At 43.3% G+C, this 24,151-nt stretch overlaps 1 protein-coding gene across 1 annotated transcript in view; it reads left to right on the plus strand.

Annotated features, from left to right (window-relative positions):
- Positions 1–24,151, plus strand: part of ATP8A2 (ATPase phospholipid transporting 8A2) — a 565,764-nt gene that overhangs the window by 71,045 nt on the left and 470,568 nt on the right. Inside the window, exons 4-5 of the mRNA XM_066588982.1 lie at positions 1,982–2,081; positions 14,316–14,414. Coding sequence (XP_066445079.1) covers positions 1,982–2,081; positions 14,316–14,414 — 199 coding nt within the window. The remainder of the gene's footprint in view (positions 1–1,981; positions 2,082–14,315; positions 14,415–24,151) is intronic.

The following is a 24,151-nucleotide window of genomic DNA, read 5'->3' on the forward strand; positions in this document are numbered from 1 at the left end:
TGAGGGCAGCCGCACATGGGTGTAAGCGTGGAACGTACATGTCCTATGCAGTGTGTAGATATATTACTATACATATTATATGTGTGTGTGTGTATGTATGTGTATGTGTATATATATATATATATACACACATACATACATATATCTATACACACACATCTTGATACATATACGCATAGATAAATGTATATATACATACACTCATACAATACATTGCATGGGGAATATTCCTGTTTTTACCATGTGGAGTGACTACTGTGAGTGACTGCTATGAGTGACTGCTTTGAGTGACTGCTTTGAGTGACTACAGTGAGTGGCTACTGTGAGTGACTGCTATGAGTGACTGCTATGAGTGACTGCTTTGAGTGACTACAGTGAGTGGCTACTGTGAGATTGCAGGGAAGATCTGGAGGCCCTTGGGAAACTCTGGGTGTTCAGAGACCCAGGGAGAAACACTAGCAGATTTTGGTAGACTGCAGGCAGGACTATTCACTGCACTGGATGGGCGGAAGTAGCTTTGTGAGGGCGGAAGTGGTCAGCACAGCAAGGGGTGCTGGGAGATGACCTCCTAGCAGGAGGGGCTGAAGATGTAAACAGAGCATGGAGGTGAAAAATGGAGCCTAGGTAAGTACTACTTCTGAAAAAAACGTTTTATATGTGTTATTTACCACAGGTTGTGCCAGCGGGGCAGATTTACTGGAGAAAAAAAATACAGATTGTAATGACAGAACCCCTTTAAGTGATTTTCATCATCGCCATATGAGGGCTTGTTTTTTGGGATGAGTTGTATATTTTAATGACACCATTCTGGGGCACATATAATGTGTTGTAGAACTTTTTTATCTCTTTTTTTCGGGGGGATAATGGATAAAACGTTTAGAAATTCTTCCATTGTTTTAAGGTTTTGATTTTAGAGTCTTCGCTATTTTGTACAAATAGCCCTATAACTTACTTATCTGGATCAGTACAATTACTGCGATAGGCGGGTCTTACATGATCGATTTTCGTGCGTTGTCTGCTCTATTTTTGTGTGTTTAGGAGCTTTTTAACGCACCTCAACACCCATTACAATGATGGCGGGCGTTAAAAATGCTGTCGAACACTGTACAATGTGATTGTGAGAGTGGACTTAAACTAACTTCACATAGGCGTGCGCAATACTGGACTGTGAATCACGGCCCGATATTGCGCTTGCCAACATGCAATTTCCCTGCAGACGCAAGGGATTTTATCTCAAAACCGCCTCGCATCACTTCAGGGAAGCAGTGATTGCAGCATTTCTCCTATTGTTTTTAATGGGGAAACCGCGTATCGCACCACGTACACCGAGCACGTGGGGCAATGCTGCCGCTGGCCCCCTTGAAGACAATGGAAGTTCTGATGCGTGAGCATGCCCAAAGATAGGACCCGCCCCATTCAAAAGAATGGGGTTCATATTCATGCACGATTTGTGCGTCTCACAATGCATAAATCTTGCGTGATTTTCTTGCCCGCGTGAAGCAAGCCTAAGGGCAGAGATGTATGTGCAGGCTTAAAGCCCATTAGTGACTGCTGTAAGAAGGCGTATTGGTGGTTAATGCATTCCTGAAGCTGAGGGTGGTATAATGGGGCATCAGCCATCATAAGAATAAAAAATAAATCCATAATATCTGTGAAGAGCAGCTTCCCTGCTTGATGACTGTTTCCAACGGAAAACAGCAAAAGAGGCAATGTCAACAATGAGTCCAATTAAAAAAGACTTGACTTCAATGAGGTAAAAAAAAAGTTGCAAGCCATTCATATAGTCTGCAATGGTCAGTTACAACTTTTTCCTTAGGGAGACATTGAGGTTGCATCATAGTAATCCATTATTTTACTGTCATTTTTTGTATTATCAGTAAATTACTTGTAAGTTGGTAATTTTTCCTTCCTCACAGTAGTGAGCTCCGGCTGTATATGTTTACTAGTATTATTACGCTAACTCTTGCTCTTGTCCCTGCAGCACAGCCAAGTACAGCGTGTTAACGTTCCTACCTCGATTCCTCTATGAGCAGATCAGAAGAGCTGCCAACGCTTTCTTCCTCTTCATTGCCTTATTACAGGTACAATCCCCTATTTTACTTGCAAATGAAATGCTAGTGTGAGGTATGAATGCATGTGTCTGGGGGTTAGTCATAGGCCTTTCCTGCCACATGCAAATTCCTCTTGTGCTTCTCCGGACATCCGGTGTGCCAACATTTATCAGGCCTGGGCTACATACATGTCACCATCAGCATTCATTTCAGTCCACTTTATAAGGAAATTGCTTAAAGGGGTATTCCAGGACTTTTTTATCTTTTATATTGCTGACTGACAGGTCGTCAATAGATGATCGTCAGGGACCCGCCGCTCAGATCTCTATCGATCAGTTGATTACCGGGGCTGCTGTCAGCACAGTAAGCAGAAAGCGCAGCACCCCGGGTCGCTACTGCAGCATGGCTGTTATTGAATTCAATGGGCACTGCGCCTGCAGTACCAACCAGAGCCATTGTGCTATGGTCAATTACCAAAACAATTGCCAGAGGCAAGAGAATAGCCTAATGGTTATACCCTCCCAAATACATAATGAATTGTATACTTTATTAATAATGGGAACCATGAGGAGAGATGAAACTTCTCACCTCCAGTCCCCACGACGTCCCATAGCCATCTGGTCTTGCAAGGATTTGCTGCCGGCTTCTGTGAATGCCTCTGGTGCGCATACACAGAAGCTGGTGGCAGGTCCCTGCAAGGTGGCCGAGGGAAATGTTAAATCTCCTGCCTAGTAAAGGTGGCAGAGAGCCTGGAGAAGTGACTGAGGGCCGCGGAGAGCAGTCCCTGGTCACGTGATCGCCATTATCCAATGAATAACGGCGATCTCGTAAAAGTTTTTTAAAAAGTTAGTTTAAGCTCCCCTCACTATTGCAATCAGTGAGAGGAGATGAAACTTTTTACAGGAGGACTCCACATTCGAACCCCAACTCGATCATCCTCTGCGGACCTTCCCTGGCTTCTGCACATGTGTTCACTGGCAAAATAACAGACACATGCGCAGAAGCCGGGAGGGCCCAGGAAATTTAAAATCTCCTTGCCTGGAGAAGTGACTGGAGGCCTCGGTCCCCAGTCACGTGTTAGCAATTTTCTAATGGTATAAAAAGGCAGCGATCTACCTAAGGCCAGTCTCAAAGGACCAGATAGGAATTGCATATGCCGCATGTGTTTGATTCGTGGTAATCCGCAGATCAATCAAATGCATTGGATTACACAATTCCGCTCACATTAGCTGGTCGAGTTATATAATGCACTCGTAGAAAACAGAACAGCATGTTGCAGATATACCTGTTGCCTATACATAACTACGTTGCATACGGCCTGCGTGTACTCGCGTCATTGCTAAGCGGAGGCGTGGGGAATACAAACAAACGAAAAAAAAGGTGTGCTGCGCATGACCACCTGTGTGAGTACGCGGTTATGCGCAGTTCTTTACGCAGCCGTACGCAGGGCCACAGCTGGGCTCACAGCTGGGATCCATTGCGGGCCTCCGCAAGCAGATTCCACATCCGGCTGTGTGAGTCCAACGTTATTTAGATCGCTACCTGTAATACTTATTTAATTTACAAGTAGTTCCAGGAACACTCGCCATCCTGCCTTCTGTGTGAGACCGCCGCACCTCAGGCAGCTTACGAAGCCTCACATTGCACCACTTTTTACACCCCATCCCTGCCGCTGAGGTCAAGAAATACCTCCAAAAAGTGTCAGGCTTGCAGCGCGCATGGGAGGAGGAGGGATACTCGGTTTCATTGCCCCATGTGCCCATCCCAACCAGGCCTCAGTAATTACCCCTATTTTAACCCCTTAGTGACGGCCCCATTGCCTTTTTACGTCCTTTCTAAGTGGGCTTTAATCCTAGAGGACGTAAAAACATACATCCTCTTTGGATTAAAGCCCTCTTAGCTGAGGATGTGACAGCTCCATGCTGTCAGTGCCCGCAGGTAGCCGACAGCATGGAGCTCTCATCCTGGGCTGCGGGCAGTCCCCCCCGGCATTGCGATCGGCGCTATCCAGTGGATAGCACTGATTGCAATAAAGTTAAAAAAAAAAAAGTTAAAGATTCAGCTGCCCTGATGGATCGGATCCAAATATGTTTGCACATATTTGCGTAATTACAGTTGAAAATGTGAAAAAATGACAAATTGTTCAAAATTTTCCCAATATTGCCACTTTTAATAAATATTCATAAATTCTATCAGTCTATTTTCACCACCTATATGAAGTACAACATGTGGCGAAAGAACAATGCCAGAATCACTTGGATATGTAAAGCCTTTACAGAATTATGCTATGTTAAGTGACACGTGTCAGATTTTCAAAATTTGGCTCCGTCACTAAGACGCAAACAGGAGTGCGCGGGGGGCGGCGGCAATTTGTAGAGAGTCAATTTTTTTCTGCACAAGTGTGCAATGGGGCCTAGAATTTACCCGGTTGTGCCCTGAAATCCAATGGGTGTTCCCTCCATTATAGGCCTAGCAGTGTGTCCTGTAAGTAGATTGGAGCTACAACGGGGGTATTGCTGAACACAGAAGAACCAGTGCTATAAAATTTGGGGTGCATCCCCCCAGTTTTCCCTCCTGCTTGAAACAACGTAAACTGTCATGAAAGTGACATTTATGAATAAAATATTACATTTTATTTCTATTTTAAAAGGTTCCTAATTATTTTTGTTAATTTGTAAAATAATAATAATGCAAAAAACGGTGGGCTCATAATGCTCAGTACACACCTACATAAATCAGCTGAGGGGTCTTGTCTTTAAAACGGGGTTACTTGTGGGGGACATTCTATCGTTTCCGCAGCTTAATGGCTTTACAAGTGAGCAATGGGGCCTAGAATTATTAAGGTGTGCACTGAAAGCCAACGGGTGTTCCCTCCATTATGGGCCTAGCCATGTGTCCTGTAAGTAGATTAGGGCCACAAGGGTATGTTTCTTAACACAGGACAAACAGGGGTATCCATTTTGGGGTAAAAGTCTTCATTCATATGTGTGCTGTACAAAAAAAAACTTTCTTTGAAATGACACAATTGTCAAAAAAATGAAAATCATAATTTATTCCTCCTTTTTTGCTTAGATTCATTTAAAAACTGTGAGCTCAAAACACACAGTACACCCCTAGTTGAGTTTGGTTCATTTGTGGGAGTTCTCCATTGTTTTGGCCGTTCAAGGGCTCTGTAAGTGGGCTATAAAGCCTGAAGCACCTTGAAGCAAAATGTCTGTTCTGAAAGCCACCGGCTGCTCCTTTCGGTTTGGGCCCCGTTGTGCATACAGACATAGGATTAGGACCACAACGGATATGTTTCTGAACACAGGACAAACTGGAGTATCAATTTTGAGGTGCAAATCCTCATTTTTATGTGCAATATAGATTAAAAAACAGTCTTCAAAATGACATATTTGCAACAATATGAAATTTAATCTTTTTCTCCTCTAAATTGCATTAACTCCTGAAAAAAAATTGTGGGGTCAAAATACTAATCAAATGGGATCATTTGTGGGAGTATCTATCATTCTGACTCCTATGAGCCTTTGCAATCTTGGCTTGGTGTAGGAAAACAAAGTGTTCCTCAAAAGTTTAACAATTAATGTTAAATTTGCATGTCTCCTAAATGGTTAGAAAAAAAAACTAAGTTTTTTCAAATGTGCTTCCAGAATAAAGTAAACAGATGGAAATCTATATTGGATCAAAACTTTGTACAGTATTTGACATATTGATATATTTCATATATGAAAATGTGAAAAAAAGATAATGTTCACGCTTTTAATGAATGTACACAAATTCTATGTCTATTTTTACCACCTGAATGAAGTAGAATATGTGGCGAAAAAAACTATGTCAGAATCACTTGGATATGCAAAACCTTTAGGCTACTCTCACACAAGCGGCCGGCAAAACACAGAGATTTTACTTTCGCTTTTGGAAGCAGGTCCCTGCCTCCGACAGCAGGTTTTAGCGCACCCCATAATTGTGACGGGTGATTAGGTGCATTAAACGCTGTGGAAATCGCAGTGAAAACAGATTTGTTTTTATGTTAAAGTGACACATGTCAGATTTCCAAAATTTGGCCTGGTCATTAAGGTCTCGTTAAGGTGCTAAAAAAATTGCATTTCGCTCGTGCAAAAATCGCGTGATAAGTGATTTCCAGCTATTAAGTCTTGGCTTAATTAGCTGTGAAATTGCCTGTTCACACGATCGGGAAGTGCATGGATTGTTTTATTTAGCTTCGATAGGAGTCTATGGAAACTCCCACGCATCACACACCAAAGATAGGCCAGGTCCTATCTTTTCTTGCAGCACAGACCTTACATGTGAGCTTTGCAGTCGCATGTTTTATTTTTGTTAGATGCAAGTATTTTGTGCATCTAAAATCCTGTGAACGCTTCTATAGGAAACCATTGTTTCTAATAGACACAATCTTTTCACTTGCCAATTATGCGCTGTCTCTCCCTGCTATGGGTTAATTCCCCATAGCCCTACTCTCCCTCCCAGCTATGGGGATCCCCAAGGAATATCCCTATAGCGCAGAGAGAGTGGGTGGGGCTAGAGAAAGGGGCAGGGCTATATGATTTCTCACAGAGATTCCCCATAGCAAAGTGAGAGGGGTGGGGCTCGAGGGGCATGGCAAGAGCACAGATCCCTTTAGTCCCGACCTCTCCTCCCATGCTCTCGGGGAAGCCCTGTAACCCGTCCCCTTTTCTCTATAGGGAAATTCTATGGGGAGAGAGGTGGAGTTACCCAGCAGCAGGGTTGGAGGAATTCCTAGTTGCTTACAGCAGGACATTTAAAACGTGCTGCCCAGAAGCACATTTTAAATGTCCCGCTGTAGATTCCTGTTAGTCTCCGCGGAGATTAAGGAAACCCTCGGGGAGTCCCTCATGCCCACGGGGACTAACAGGGGTTTACAGCGGGACTCTTAAAATATGCTTCTGGGCAGCACGTTATAAATGTTTCGCTGTAAGCAGCGGGGAATTCCTTCTTTCGGCAGACATCCTCCTAATGAGATTTGTAATCTCATATTCCTGCGCAGGAGTTTCCATAGATTTTTCTTCCCATAGGAGTCAATGGAAACTCCTGTGCAGCTCTTTTCACATGCCTCTAGTGCTCGAAAACAGTGCTCATGTGAGCGAGGCCTAAAGGTGTTTTTAGATGGAACAATTGGCAGTGAAAAATGTGTTCAAACCAACAAAAGTGAATGATAACACTGTTAAATAAATTTTCATGAAGTTTTTGTAAAGGCATTCAAATTAGGTTATTTACATTTCTATGGCCATAGGAAAATAGAATATCACCATATCACTAAATCATTAGCTCTAGTATTTAAGATTGGAGTTGTGGGAGAATGAAATCAATGAAACATACAATTCATGGTTACAAGCTGAAATTTCCAAGAACCTTCCACACATTTATTGGGAATTTTTATGACAAACTATCATTACATGGGCCAAAGTACATAATAAATAAGTAAATAACTACATTTATTGCGACTTCAAGTTTGGTGCTTTCTCTGCGCCTGTCGTTTGTATTGTATCTCTGGAGTGTCTCTCTTGATTATCCAGCAGTGGTCTCCTAACATTGCCGAGCTCCATTTCCCTTCATACCTTTTCTCAATGGCAGCAATGTCCTGATGGACCCTCTCACCGTGTTCATCACTGACCACTCCACAGTTTTCTGGGAAGACATCGAGGTGGGCATGGAGAAAGTGACTCTTCAGAGACATGTGAACCCCAGTCTTGTGGTAGCACATCAGCATCTCATCCACCAGCTCTTTGTTATTGGACGCACACTTGTTTCTCAAAAATCCCAAGCAAACACTCTTAAAACTATTCCAAAAACTAGACTTTTCGTTAACCTAAAGAACATCATGGAACAGATTTTCCTTGAAAGGCTCCCTAATCTGTAAGCCAACAACTTGAAGCCTTCACTTTCTTGTTGCAGGCTGCTTACAAAGTTTTTCATTAGTCCTAGTTGGATGTATAGCGGAGAGAGTAAAATCTTCTTAGAATCAACCAGTGGTTCATTTGTTACATTTTTTTGTACCAGGTTGGAGTTTTTTTTCTTGCAGGCCAGTCTTTTTTAATGTAATGAAGCTCACTAACCCTACTGTCCCATTCACAAATGAAGCAACAATACTGGGTGTATCTCAACTGCAATCCTGATAGAAGAGCAATAACTTTGTATTACATTTAGGAAAAGATCAAAACTGCCAAGGAGGAGGCAGAGAGACTGATTGCAAAGATAGCAAGAGTAACCTTAACTATATTTTAATTATATAAATGGTAAAATGATTTGCACTGAGAGCACTGGCCCTTCAACAAATAATGCAGGAGAAACCATAAAAGATGATGGGGAGAAGGCAAATCTATTCATTTTTTTTCTCATGTATATTCACAATAGAAAAAAAAATGTCACATGAGATGCAAGGGGATAACCCCCACTAAATATCACCTGCCTAACGCAGGAGGAAGTGTAGAGTCAGCTAAAAAAAAATTAAAATTGACAAATTGCCAGGCCCAGATGGAATACACCCAAGTGTTCTAAGAGAACTAAGTGATGTGATAGATAGGCCGCTATTTCTTATATTTAGGGACATTATTGAGACTGGGGTTGAACCACTAGATTGACGCATTGCCAATTTGGTTCCAATATACAAAAAGGGGTCAAGAAGAGAGCCTGGTAACTACAGGCCTGTAAGTCTCACTTCAATAATTGGAAAAATATTTGAGGGGTCTCTGAGAGACCAATTTGATTAGCGTCTATGATGAAGTAAGTTCTAGGCTGGACCTGGGAGAGTCTATTGATCTTGTATATCTAGATTTTTTGCATTTAACACCGTGTCCCATAGTAGGTTAATATATAAAATGATGCAGCTTGGTCTGGGTAAAAATGTGTGTATCTGGGTAAAGAACTGGCTCAGAGATAGAAAGCAGAGGGTGGCAATAAATGGTTCGTACTCTGATTGGGCCACTATCGCTAGTGGGGTGCCACAGGGTTCAGTATTAGGCTCCATTCTGTTCAATATATTTATCAATGACCTGATGGTAATTAATACAACAAAGGGCAATGGATGACTGCAAACGGACCTAGATAAGCTCGGGGCTTGGGCAGAAAAATGGCAAATGAAGTTCAATATTGATAAATGTAAGGTTATGCACATGGGCAGGAGAAACGGATGTCACCAATATACACGTAATGGGGTACTGGTAGGAATATGGAAAAAGACCTGGGGATACGAGTTGACTGTAGACTTAACTGGAGCAATAAATGCCAGTCAGCTGCTGCAAAAGCAAATAAAGTCTTGGGGTGCATTAAAAGAGGTATAGGGGCGAGGGACGAGAACATTATTCTCCCACTATATAAGGCACTTGTCAGGCCCCACATGGAATACTGCGCACTGTTCTGGTCACCGGTACTCATGAAAGATGTTGCAGTGCTTGAGGGGGTTTAAAGAAGGGCAACTAAACTAATACATGGAATGAGAGGACTGGAATACCCAGAGAGGCTATCAAAATTGGGATTATTCACCCTGGAAAAAAGAAGGCTAAGGGTCAACCAAATAACTATGTATAAATACATGAGGGGACAATGCAAGGATCTCTCCCATGATCTGTTTATACCCAGGACTACGACGGTAACAGGAGGGCATCCGCTACGTCTAGAAGAAAGCAGGTTTCATCACCAACACAGGGTTCTTTACTGTAAGAGCAGTGAGATTGTGGAACTCTGCTTGAGGACGTGGTGATGGAAAAATCGATAGAGGAGTTTAAGACAGGACTAGACGTCTTTTTAGAGCGCTATGATATTACAGGATATAGACATTAAATAAAGAGAAGGGTTGTTGATCTGGATATCTTCTAACTGCCGGACTTGGAGTCAGCTAGGAACTTCTCAAATGTTGATCCAGGGAATATTCTGACTGCCATTATGGAGTCATGAAGGAATTTTTTCCCCCCAAATTGGGGTAAATTGGCTGCTGCGTCATTGATTTTGTTTGGGTCTTCCTCTGAGGGGGTTGGGGGGTGGATACAATCTGAACTGGATGGACATTTGTCTTTTTTCAGCCTAGCATACTATGTTACTATGTTACATTTAATGCATTAGAATTCTCCACAATTGACACTTGTAAAATAAAAACTAGAGCTAATTATCAATTTTATCTGTCATTTATGTTTATAGCAGCATCAAATCTATATAAATTAGCTACTTTTGTTCAATTTACAATTTTGTTGTTGAACAGTGCAATCGTTCCGTCTAAATGGGAGTGAACGACAAACAAGAACTGTTTGCTTTTTGTTGGTAGTCCATTTTATTTATTTAGGCATAAAAACCATCGCCGGCTCGTTCGCTTATCGTTGGGTTTAACCAGCGCTGCTTCAGTCCTTCTCAGTCACTTATACAGGGACTGAACGATTCTGAACGGTACTTGTTTAAACGAGCCAACGACGCATTTACCTGTCTCAGCAGGCTGCATAGGAATGAATGAGTTAGCGGTGACGCCACTCGCTCGTTCAAACTAGAATCGACTCATCTAAAAGGATCCTAATTAGAGATGAGCGAGCGTACTCGTCCGAGCTTGATACTCGTTCGAGTATTAGGGTGTTCGAGATGCTCGTTACTCGAGACGAGTACCACACGATGTTCGAGTTACTTTCACTTTCATCTCTGAGACGTTAGCGCGCTTTTCTGGCCAATAGAAAGACAGGGAAGGCATTACAACTTCCCCCTGCGACGTTCAAGCCCTATACCACCCCCCTGCAGTGAGTGGCTGGCGAGATCAGGTGTCACCCTAGTATTAAAATCTGCCCGCCCGCGGCTCGCCACAGATGCATTCTGACATAGTTCAGGGAAAGTGCTGTTGATGCCGGAGCTGCTATAGGGAGAGCGTTAGGAGTGATTTTAGGCTTCAAGAACCCCAACGGTCCTTCTTAGGCCATAGAAATCGCAGATCGCACCTATCTGAGATCTGCGATTCCTGTTCTCTTCTCTATATGCACTCAATGGGGCCGGCGGCAGCAGCGCCGACCCCATTGAGAACATATAGAAGACAAATCATTCTTCTCTGCCACAGCTGTAACAGCTGTGGCAGAGAAGAACGATGTTTGCCCATTGAATTCAATGGAGCCGGCAATACAGCAGGTTCCACTGAAAGCAATGGGCTGCCGGCGTGCGCGGGATGAATGGTCGGGAAGGGCTTAAATATATAAGCCCTTCCCTGCAATTCATCCAGAAATGTGTTAAAATAAAAAAAAAAAATATATATATATATATATATATATATATATATATATATATATACTTACCTTGTCCCGGCAGACGGAGTTCAGCCACGGCGGCCGGCAGTGGGTATGAAGGGGGTGTGAGTCAGACTCAGCGCTGAGCCAATCAGGGGGCAGGTCTGACTCACACCCCCTTCACACCCACTGCAGGCCGGCCGCGCTGAACTCCGTCTGCCGGGACAAGGTAAGTATATACCGTATATACTGGCGTATAAGACGACTTTTGAACCCCGAAAAATCTGCTCTGAAGTCGGGGGTCGTCTTATACGCCGGTAATACAAAAAAAAGAAAGTGTCAAAAAAAAAAATCATTACTCACCTCCCCCGGCGTTCTGCGGCGCTGCTGCAGGCTGTCGCTCCCTCCTGGTCCCTGGCAGAGCATTGCTTTCTGGACGCAGGGCTTGAAATCCCCGCCTCCAGAAAGCTACTGTGATTAGCTAACACGCCGTCAGCCAATCACAGCCATTCAATAACATCATTGTCATTGGCTGTGATTGGCTGAAGGCACGTGTGTTTTCTGGAGGGGATTTCAAGCCCTGCGTCCAGAAAGCAATGCTCTGCCGGGGACCAGGAGGGAGCGACATCCTGCAGCAGCGCCGCAGAACGCCGGGGGAAGTGAGTAATGATTTTTATTTTTTGCTCCGCTGTATTCCCGGCGTATAAGGTGACAGTTGGGGGGTCGTCTTATACGCCCCGTCGCCTTATACGCTGGTATATATGGTATATTTTTTTTATTTTTACACATTTCTGGATGAATTGCAGGGAAGGGCTTATATATTTAAGCCCTTCCCGACAATTCATCCCGCGCACGCCGGCAGCCCATTGCTTTCAGTGGAACCTGCTGTATTGCCGGCTCCATTGAATTCAATGGGCTAACATCGTCCTTCTCTGCCACAGCTGTTACTGCTGTGGCAGAGGAGAACGATCTTCATGCTGACAGTGCGGGGGGGGGGGGGGGCCCACTCTTGCCGCTATTGTGGCTTAATAGTGGGACCTGGGAACCTCAGATGCAGCCCAACATGTAGCCCCTCGCCTGCCCTATCCATTGCTGTGTCGTTCCCATCACTTTCTTGAATTGCCCAGATTTTCACAAATGAAAACCTTAGTGAGCATCGGCGATATACAAAAATGCTCGGGTCGCCCATTGACTTCAATGGGGTTCGTTACTCGAAACGAACCCTCGAGCATCGCGATAATTTCGTCCCGAGTAACGAGCACCCGAGCATTTTGGTGCTCGCTCATCTCTAATCCTAATACAATAATCGATCACAGGGTTTTTTCTACAAACGATCCCACCAGCAACAGTAAAGAGGGATATTTTGGGTAGGTTCAGATGAGTGTATTATAATACAGATCTGTTATACGGACGCGTTACAGATGAAATTACAACCGTGTGTCCTCTATAGTTGATCGTTAAGAATGCAGTCATGTGATTAGACAAATAGATTTACATTAGAGCACCAAATATGGAGCTGAAATACGCTCGTCTGAAAATGGCCTAATAGTTGCCCCTGCTTTCCTGACGCTCCCATTCCTCCCCCGGCCGGTCACCAGCTGCACTTCCTGATGGTCATGGGACCGCTGCAGTCAATCACCTGCTCTACTGTAGAAGTCACATGACCCTGTGTCAGGACATATAGCAAACTGGCCACGAGCGGACCCGAAGCAGCAGGGCAGCAGGGACAGATTAGTAATCTTCCTTAGAAGCAGGTCTAACCAGTATCGCAAATATTCATTGAGTTTTCAGCAGATCATGCTGAACAATTACAATTTTGACTGCTATTGGGCGAAATTTTCCGACAGGACAGATTAGGTCTTTGCCAGATTATGGTCTGTCATCATCCATTGTGAACAATCCATTGCATTACTTTTTCGAATGATGGTTGCCCGAAATGGCCAAACTTGTCCATTTTGGGTGGCCATTATGGCTACCTATAGCCAAATCATCCATTATGCTTTACACAGTAAGAGCTAGGATGACTGACAATGCCAGCTTTTGGGTAGCTGCAGTACCTCTGGTCCTAGACACTGCGGTTGGGAGCACAAGCAGCTGTCATGGGTGAGACTGGATTCATTGTCAGGGTTTGATTTCTTTGTGTAGTCAGAGATTCATTTGCATAGAATCTTTCAATGAAACTGCAAACATTGCTGCATGCAAATGTTACATACATATAAGAGGCTGTCTTACATGTCTGCGGTAGGACACATTTAAAAATTATGTATATATATATATATATATATATATATATATATATATATATATGTGTGTATGTGTGTGTGTATGTATGTTTGTATGTATATATATATATAATTTTTTTAATACTTCACTTAATAAAAACTGCAAACCGCTTGCAGATCCTCTTCCCACTTTATTATACTTACATTGGAACAATAAAATATTTCTTTTGCATCTGCAGCATCTATGAAGATCTCTTTCTCTATACCTGTAACACAATGTTACAATGCAAATTTAATATATTATCACAACACGCTAGTAAAACCCACAACAGGCTGCAACTCTCATCACAGCCACTGGGTGGCTACATATGGAAACATATAACAATAGATATCTCCCAACAGAGTAACACTTCAAAATCATATTTTTTTCCTAAACTGGTCATCTCGTGCCACGCATCTTGTGATATGCCAAGTTAAAAGGAAAAGTAAAGGACACATCTGTAGATGCAAACTATAAACAAATCCTGTGCAGTGAGGTCTATCAGTCATACTGCCATCCATCAGCTCTGTTTCCTGCTTACATGCATTCAGAATGTAGAAATGTACATCATGTCTCATCAGCTCTGTGTTCACACCTGCTTTACACCTAATTGGACACTGTTTACACATAAGCATATGTCCGCCAGAAGTTGACCCAGAAGTCCATGCTGCGGAACTGATAACTATCATGACAAGGAAAAATAGGAGCATTAATACTGCCTACATTCTTACATTTAATATACCAGTCATTAATTGAACTTTTTTTTTCCTTACAGCAAATCCCTGATGTGTCTCCAACAGGACGATACACCACTCTGGTGCCCTTAATCTTCATCCTGACTGTAGCTGGCATCAAAGAAATTATAGAGGACTACGTGAGTTCTATCCATCCTGCGCATCTTTGTGTTGTGTTTTTAGCAAGTGTTACGGCACCTTTGGCGCTGATGCGGATCAAGTGCATGTGTGGGTCCATTGTGACATCATGGCGCGTGATGAGCTTGCTGGCGTGTGTGCAGTGGTATTTGGCACTGGACACCGAGGGAGAAACCTCTTTCTGTTGTAAGGCTGGCAGGCTGGCGGAGCTATAATCTCAGTGACTTGCTTATGGCATTTATTCCCACTCCTCTTGTAGAGGATGCCAATACTGGTTCTGCTCACTGTCTAGGTGTGGTTTGCCTTCGTGCTTCTAAGTATTTCTTTCAGTGCCTTCCTATTTTGACCTTTTTGGACTAAAATTGTCTACTTCTCTGTCTGGTACTGAGTTTTGTCACTCTGGAACTCCAACCTTGGCTGCTGTATTTGTTTATCCTGTCCTGCACTACATTACACCTAGGAAAGCATAGGGAACTAATATAGGTTCAGACGTGGGGTCGCCCTTTTCGGGGCGGGTATTCAACTTTATTGGAAATTGTTAAGAAAATTGTAGATCAATGTATCAGTTAATTGTTTTTGCTATTAGCTTGTACATTAGAAAGATATAGCATCCTGCTAGTATAAGTAGTGAAGGGGTTAAATGTAACCATTTCTGTATACCAATGAATGGTACTGGGTTAGATATAAGATAAGATTGTCCTTTAGACCCCCTCCCTTGCATTCCTTCCCAATGAAATAATAACGGTTTCTTTGTATGTTATAGTTACACCTTAAAAGGTATGAACTTATGTTAATCATTTTTAGTTATAGCCTATCATGTATTCTTATAAGTTTTGGAGGTATGTACTTTTCCTGTGATGTCATTTATGATATATAAACCACATGCAACTTTGAATACATTAGAAATCATTTGATACCGCATCAGGCTGGTGGGATTTGTATTTCTCATAGGGGTCCATGCTTCCTACACGGGATCTGAGATTGTCTTCTTCTTGGTAAACACATAAATTCTCCTTACAGAAATTTAGTCAAAGCAGAACAGAGAAAAATCCTAGGCCTCACCTCTGTTTCTACCAACCTCGTTTATCTTGTCTGTAACGTCTAGCAACCTAGAAACCCCCTGTGTTTTACACGTCATTCAGTCTGTCCTTGTCTCCTAGTTCTGAATCTGTTGGTCATTTTTATTGACAGAACTGGACAGACATGACAGCAAGGATCACAGATTTATAGGGATCCTGGCATTGGACTATCACCAAAAAGAAAGTGTTGGCATATCCTTAGATTGATGTGTAAAATCAAGAATATTTGTAGTACTCACTTTTTTTTTTATGCATTTGTAAAAAAAATTGTCTGTACCTGGAAACCATCAACAAGCTGCTTTGGACTGATCTGTTCTGATCTTTACTATCACTTATGACTCTATATTGTACTTAGATTATATAACGGTTTCCAGTTGTGAGTTAGGAAATAATAGCAGATAGGCATTCAGCTGCCCCATCCGCCATGAGTAGCCGACTTATGGCGGTGCTATTTTTTAGGCCAGTGCTTCTCAAACTGTGAGCAGGCTTCATTGGTGAAGGGCAATATTATTTCGAATTCTGAAGACAATTTTAAGATAGATTGGGTTTAATATTTTGCACAGAAAAGGATCCCTGGTAAGGCCCGGGCATCAGCATGTACTGCCTGGTGAGGCCCTCGTAGAAAACAATTGAGAAGCCATTATTCAGGCTGGATTCAGACGACTGTATATCGGCTCGGTTTTCACGCCCAGCCGATATACGTCGTCTCTCTCTGCAGGGAGAGGAGGCTGGAAGAGCCAGGAGCAGAGCTCTGAGCTCCCGCCCCCTCTCTGCCTCCTCTCCGTCCAATGGGGACAGGCGGGATGGGGTGGGGCTAATTCTTGGAACTTAGCCCCGCCCCCATCCTGGCTCCTTTCATTGCAAAAATAGTGCAGAGGGGCGGAGAGGGGGTGGAGAGGAGGCAGAGGGGGCGGGAGCTCAGTTCCTGCTCCTGGCTCTTCCATCCTCCCCCCCCCCCCCTGCAGATGAGGACACTGAATATCGGCTCGGTGTGAAAACCGAGCCTATATACGTTCGTGTGAATCCAGCCTTAGGCTGTATTCACATTACAAGGTTTGTTGAATTTTGATGCCTTTGTATTGCAGTTTTGATTTTCTTTTCGTATAGTGTTGCACAGTTTTTGTAGTTTTCTGTTATTGTTGTAAATAAACGGTGAAATATTGTCTAAAAATGCACAAAACAGAGAGAATTGCAAGAAAAAGTGACACAGCATAAGACATGCGCACTCCAAAATAAAATGTAAGCCAAGTTTTATTAGGGACAGCGGTATTAAGAATACTAAACACAAAAGAAGTAGACGCTGCTAAGAGGGGTGTAAGCAGTAGCAAGAGGTAATTATGCGAAAGGCACCAATTTCATGTTGGATAAACATAACATTGGCCCATACCTCCCTGATGAAGCTGTTGCATGCAGCGATACATGTGCGGGTCATGCGGAGCAGCTGTAGGCAATGGCTTTACTTTGGTCTGTGCACCTTTGTTTCATGTCTGGGTTAGCATTTCACTGGGCGCTTTCTCTTGTTGGGATTGTTTGTATTTTGTGATCAGTTTGTACTTCATTTATTGTGGCCATTGTGCAATACAAATCTATCACTTTGATTTATTATCTAACATGATATTGGTGCCTTGTGCTGCATCTTATTTTTGTTTTGGCTGCTGTGTTTTCATGTTGACTGATAATCCAACAGTTTGTTCACATCAGCGCTCAGGAGTTACATTTCCCTGCTTCTGTTCGGGAAGCAGGTAAACAGCCCCCCCTGACCGAACTGAACCATCTTATGGCAGAACGAATGGCGCTGAATGGACCCCATTGACTAGAATTTCGCAGGAATTTAAAGAACAAAATAGTCCCCTGTTTTCTAGAGGAAATCAGCGACGGAAGTTCTGAACGCAACCTCCAATGCTGATGTGAACGGGCCCTTGGGGCTTATTCAGATGTGCCTATGTTGGTCGGTTTTTCACGCTTGGCCGATATACGCTGCGCATCTCTGCAAGGGGAGGAGGCGGGACGGGAGCAGTGCACTGAGCTCACACCCCCTCTCTGCCCTCTCTGCCCCTCGCCACTATTTTCAATGGGAGGGGTGGGGGCGGAACTTAGCTCCACTCCGTCCCGCCCTGCCATTGCAAACAGTGGCGAGGGGTGGAGCGGGGGTGGGAGCTCAGTGCACTGCTCCCGGCCCGCCTCCTCCCCTTGCAGAGAGGGGCAGCGTAAATCGGCTGATATACACCCGTCTGAATAAGCCCTTAGGCTGTCTGTCCACGGACGACATGTCACTGCGTTATCCGCTGAAATAATCCGGCTGCAGGTAACGCAGTGAACGTCTCACATAGGCTTACTATGGAAAGCGCAGCCCGACGTCCACAAGCGGAGAATCATATCTATTCTCCGCTCACGGGATTAAAATCGCGGAATGCTGCATAATCTGTTAGATAGGCTCACCGCGGAGATCTGTCAGTGCTCCCCCATGGCGGAATATCGGGGATAGGGGACCTTAGTGGTGGTCACTTTTCCTTTTTCGGATTTTAGTATTTTTACAGCAGTGTTGTTCTTCTTAGTAAAGTTTCGCTTCCATATTATTTTCGAGGGTGTAAGTTTTATGCTGTGTCGCTTTTTCTTGCAATTCGCATAGTTGTTTTGACCAGCAGGTGCGCCTCCTATTGAATATTGAGTGATGCCCACTTTATTGCATTTTTACAAATTGCACAAAACATGCATGAAATCATCAAAAAAAATGGATAAAGGGATTCTGTCATCAGTTTTTCATCAAAAGCTGCCACCATGATACCATAGCGCTACTAGGCACATGTAACACTCCCTGGACATATGTGTTAAAAAAAGAGAAGAATGTCAGTTATATGAAAAACAGGCTTTAATTTTCTGGCACACTGTATACTACAGCAGCCACCGGAGCCCCAATTCACTGCGTGCTGTGCTTATTCACACCCCCTCCACACCTTGGCTGCTTTACCCTGCTGCCGACATCACCGCAAGTCACAGTGTGGCTCACAGCCACAGCCAGAAATGAGCATGGACACTGAGGTCCAGGCATGTACAATTCTAATTCAGTGGTGTATTGCACATGCGCCATAAGCAGAGTCCGGGCTCACACTCACTTGCGATAGCGTTTTTGCGAGAAAAAAAAATCGCAGCGATATCGCAGGTGCGAACTTGCGTTTTTTTGTGAAATTGCGATGCGTTTTTGTTCTCTGAAAACTCGCATTGCATGGTAGGAGTATTTAATGCCTCTCTTGCGATTATTTTTTTTTTTTTTCAGTCTTGCTTTTGTCCAAACTTCCTCCACATTCCTGACGTACTGCTGTGTCCTTGTAAAAGCCTGCCCTTCCCATTAGTCACTATTCCACACAGAAAACATAGCGCCACTGCATATCATTCTCGCACGCGTTATGCGTTTTGCGATGCGATATTACAGCACTCCATTGACTTACATGGGTGAGAAGAAAATAGCACATCGCAAAGAAATAGGACCATAGCACGCGAGAAAAAACCTCACAGATGTGAAAACATCGCAAATGAGCGCAGCTACATTAGACTCAATGCATTTCAATGTCATACAAAAAAACGCAGCCTTGCAACATTGCAAAAACGCTACCGCAAGTGAGTGTGAGCCCTGAGCCCTATCAGCAGATCATTAGCATACAAGGCATCGGGAAATTAAAGTCAATTTTTGATAAAATTGAAATTCTTCTCTTTTTAACACACCTATGCCTGGAAGCACTCTGGTAGCGGTTTTTGATGCAGAATTCTGAAAACAGAATTCCTTTAAGAATAAAGTCATAATAAGATCCAATAGCCACAGAAACTTCATGGCACACTTCAAACTTTTCATGCAGAGAAGAGCAATTTCTATTGAATAACTGTTTACTATATCATCGTGTAGACTCCATCCAAAAATATATTCCAATCTATTCCATATTTGGACTTCAGACTTGTAAATGTAGATTACCATAGACTGGTGGAGTTGGAAGGGACCTCCAGGGTCATCGGGTCCAACCCCCTGCTCAGTGCAGGATTGCTAAATCATCCCAGACAGATATTTGTCCAGCCTTTGTTTGAAGACTTCCATTGAAGGAGAACTCACTACCTCCCGTGGTAACCTGTTCCACTCATTCATCACCCTTAGGGCTCTTTCCCACTAACGGATATACAGAAACAGTGTTTTTAAGTTTTCCCGCCTGCTCCATATAAGCGCCTGAATGGGCATCTTTCCGCGATCACGTCCAGCATTTTCCCGTCCATTTACACAACAGTGTGCGTTGTTTTTATCAAAAAAAAAATACGCTGCACCCCAGAAAACCCTCGCTCTACCAAAATCCTCGGGATGCCTTCCAGTGGCTAAATAGAGGCACCTGTAAGCTTTTTGCAGCGTTGGATGCTGCAAAAATGTCTCCCGCTCCATTCTCTTTCCCTGCTCCCATAGGAGTCTATAGGACCTTCTGGCATATATTGGCGAAAACATAGTTCCAGAACTATCTTTTGGCTGAGCGTATATGTGCCGGCCGCGTATATGTTTGTTTTTTTTAACACTGCCGGGGTATTTACGTGTCGTGTAATCGCCCATGTGAAAGAGTGCATTGCGAACCAATGCTTCACATAAGTAGCGTATATGCGCCTGAGCGTTAAAACGCGCCATATATGCGCTCGTGGGATTAAAGCCTCCCTGTTGGAAAGTTTTTATAATATCTAATCTGTGTTTCCTCCCTTTCAGTTTCATTCCATTGCTTCTAGTCTTTCCTTGTACAAATGAGAATAGGGCTGATCCCTCTGCACTGTGACAGCCCTTCAGATATTTGTAGACAGCTATTAAGTCTCCTCTCTGCCTTCTTTTTTGCAAGCTAAACATTCCCAGATCCTTTAACTGTTCCTCATAGGACATGATTTGCAGACCGCTCACAATCTTGGTAACTCCTCTCTGAACTTGTGGCGGTTTGACGATGTCTTCTTAAAATTAGCGTGCCCAGACCCGGACACGGTAATCTAGATGAGGACTGACTAAGGAAAAGTAGAGGTGGATAATGACCTCATGTGATCTAGACTCTGTGCCTCTCCTAATACGTCCCAGAATTGTTTGCCTTTTTGGCTGCTGCATCACATTGTTGACTCATGTTCAGTCTATGATCTATTAGTATACCCAAGTCTTTTTCACATGTGCTGCTGCTTATCCCAATTCCTCCCATTCTGTATGTTCTTATCATTTTTTTTTAACACTGCCGGGGTATTTACGTGTCGTGTAATCGCCCATGTGAAAGAGTGCATTGCGAACCAATGCTTCACATAAGTAGCGTATATGCGCCCGAGCGTTAAAACGCGCCATATATGCGCTCGTGGGATTAAAGCCTCCCTGTCGGAAAGTTTTTATAATATCTAATCTGTGTTTCCTCCCTTTCAGTTTCATTCCATTGCTTCTAGTCTTTCCTTGTACAAATGAGAATAGGGCTGATCCTTCTGCACTGTGACAGCCCTTCAGATATTTGTAGACAGCTATTAAGTCTCCTCTCTGCCTTCTTTTTTGCAAGCTAAACATTCCCAGATCCTTTAACTGTTCCTCATAGGACATGATTTGCAGACAGCTCACCATCTTGGTAACTCTTCTCTGAACTTGTGGCGGTTTGACGATGTCTTCTTAAAATTAGCGTGCCCAGACACGGACACGGTAATCTAGATGAGGACTGACTAAGGAAAAGTAGAGGTGGATAATGACCTCACGTGATCTAGACTCTATGCCTCTCCTAATACGTCCCAGAATTGTTTGCCTTTTTGGCTGCTGCATCACATTGTTGACTCATGTTCAGTCTATGATCTATTAGTATACCCAAGTCTTTTTCACATGTGCTGCTGCTTATCCCAATTCCTCCCATTCCTAATACGTTCCAGAATTGTTTGCCTTTTTGGCTGCTGCATCACATTGTTGACTCATGTTCAGTCTATGATCTATTAGTATACCCAAGTCTTTTTCACATGTGCTGCTGCTTAGCCCAATTCCTCCCATCCTGTAAGTGCTTTTTTCATTTTTCTTGCCCAGATTTAGGACTTTGCATTCCTCCTTGTTAAATACCATTCTGTTAGTCGCCGCCCACTGTTCAAGCTTTTCTAGATCTTTTTGAATACTCTCTCTCTTTCCTAGTGTTAGCTATCCCTCCTAGCTTTGTGTTGTCTACAAATTTGATCAGTTTCCCCTCAATTCCCTCCTCTAGATAATTTGATGCCGATCTCTAATTGTTCAAAGTTTTTGCACAAAACCACTATTGTGCTTTAGTAATAACCCCACAGTGTGTATGAAGAGCCTGCAGGATTGAATGTCACAGTTTATATTTTTGCAGTTAGTAATTGTGGTTACATAGGGCGGCACCTGGGAATGTTGTTTTTAAAGGAGATTAGTGGAGTTTGTGATTAGAGTGCATTACTACCGGGGCTGCAGGTAAAGTCATCTGTTAATTAGATTTTTGATTTGCCAGAGGCATTTATGATCTCCACATGTGATGCTCTTGTCTGTCTCAAAGCAAAGCAGCACTTAACAAGATTAATTTGTAGATCGTTTTACCGCTGTCAGTCAACTGAGCTGCTAATTGTAACACATTCAGTGTTCTTCTAATGATCTGCCAGATGATTGTATTTCACAATCCAGTATACATGTTATAAACCTCATGTTCCCGCTCGGCATATCCACCTATATAAAAAAACAGCTCTATTTACAAGGCTGGAATTCATGTCTGAATTTTCTTCATACTAACCTTATATCACGTATGCTAGGATAAAGGACTGTGGTAATGGTGACTAGGTACCGCCTAAAAACAGCCCAAACCGGACTGGCAACTAAAGCCGAAGACCCGATCCAAACAGGGCGACCCCACTACTGGAGAGAAGCCAAATCCAAAGTGGCTAGGACAATTAAACACCAATGCTCACAGTGCTTCAGAATTAAGCACAGAATACAGTTGACTTAGCACAGAACCACCTAGTACTGACCAGAACACTAGAAGCACAACTGGCATCCTTAGCAAAAAGAAGTGGTTCAAATAGCCTCACAAAAACACCAATAGGCTGACTGAACCATAAGACGACCAAGCCAGTCCATCAGTGCCAGAACTAAGGGGAAATGTGTATCCCTCGATGAGCAGTGCAAAATGAAATTGAGCATGCATTGGCTGGCACTTTGTATGGTCCGGAGTTGACGCTGTGATGTCAGCCCTGACTGGCACCTGAAATAAAGAAGTCATGGAGATACTGATGCTATGACAGGGTTGCCAACCATTCGTTAATTCCTGGAAGTCCTGTACAGGACACTTCTTTTTCCAGTGTTTATAAAAAAATGGATTGGCCACCAATAATTGATGCACAGTTCAAAACCTCCATCCATCAACTGATCAGCCCACTCTCTGGTGCAGCATGCTGAATGTTGTCAATAGCGGACAGGGGTGGAACTGGGAGCATCGGCTTTACTCCCATTGAGATCAGTATGCCCCTCAAGCACTGATGCTGCAGTTGGGATTATTCACCCTAGAAAAAAGACGGTTAAGGGGCGACCAAATAATATGTATAAATACATGAGGGGACAATACAAGGATTTCTCCCATGATCTGTTTATACCCAGGACTGTGATGGTAACAAGAGAGCATCCCCTACGTCTAGAAGAAAGAAGTTGTCATCACCAACACAGAAGGGGGTTCTTTACTGTAAGAGCAGTGAGACTGTGGAACTCTCTGCCTGAGGACTTAGTGATGGAAAAATCGATAGAGGAGTTTAAGAGGGGACTAGATGTCTTCCTAGAGCACTACCATATTACAGGATATAGACATTAGGTGACCAGCGGGGTTGTTGATCCGGGTCTTGGAGTCAGGTAGGAACTTTCAAAACGTTGATCATGGGATTATTCTGACTGCCATTATGGAGTTGGGAAGAATTTTTCCCCCCAAATGGGCTAAATTGGCTTCTGCCTCACTGGGTTTTTTTTGTCGTCTTCTGGATCAACAGGGGGGGGGGGAGGGGGATGGAAACAGGCTGAACTGGATAGACATTGTCTCCATTCAGCCTAACATACTATGTTGCTATGTATGTAATAGGAGTTCCGCATTGCTATTCTACTTTCTGCTCCTGATAATGACATCTTGTCCTGAGGAGGAAGTTGAATAGCAGCGTGGCACTCCCATTGATTTCAATATGAGTGAAGCCAGTGCCTCCACTTCCTCCCCTGTTCGCGGGCCAGATGATCAGCTCATGGATGGGGATCCCAACTACTTATTATGGTTTTCCAATAAGTCCATAAAAATTTTTGGATAAGTTGTCCTGAAAAAAAAGAAAAAAATAAGGTTGGCAACCCTGACCATGGGAGAGGAGTCAATCAGAATGTGGTAACATATTACTGCAGGAGGAACTACACACTGGCCTCGGTAAACCATGGAGGCATGTTAGTAAGTGTTCCCAGATGAAAAAGATGAAGAAATGGTGTTGTGGATGAATAAAGTATTCTATTTAATAGCTGTGGTCACTGTAATTATGCAGAGGTTTCCACACTGCTCCCAACCCTCATCTTCACATCCAACATCCCAAAAAATGGAAACCTAATAAAAAGGAAGTGATCTGAAGACAAATGTAAAAAACTGAAACCCCACTGAAAAAAATGGAGAAATAAATGGAAGCGTTTT

Source organism: Eleutherodactylus coqui, chromosome 1, assembly GCF_035609145.1.
Source record: "Eleutherodactylus coqui strain aEleCoq1 chromosome 1, aEleCoq1.hap1, whole genome shotgun sequence".
Taxonomy (NCBI): domain Eukaryota; kingdom Metazoa; phylum Chordata; class Amphibia; order Anura; family Eleutherodactylidae; genus Eleutherodactylus; species Eleutherodactylus coqui.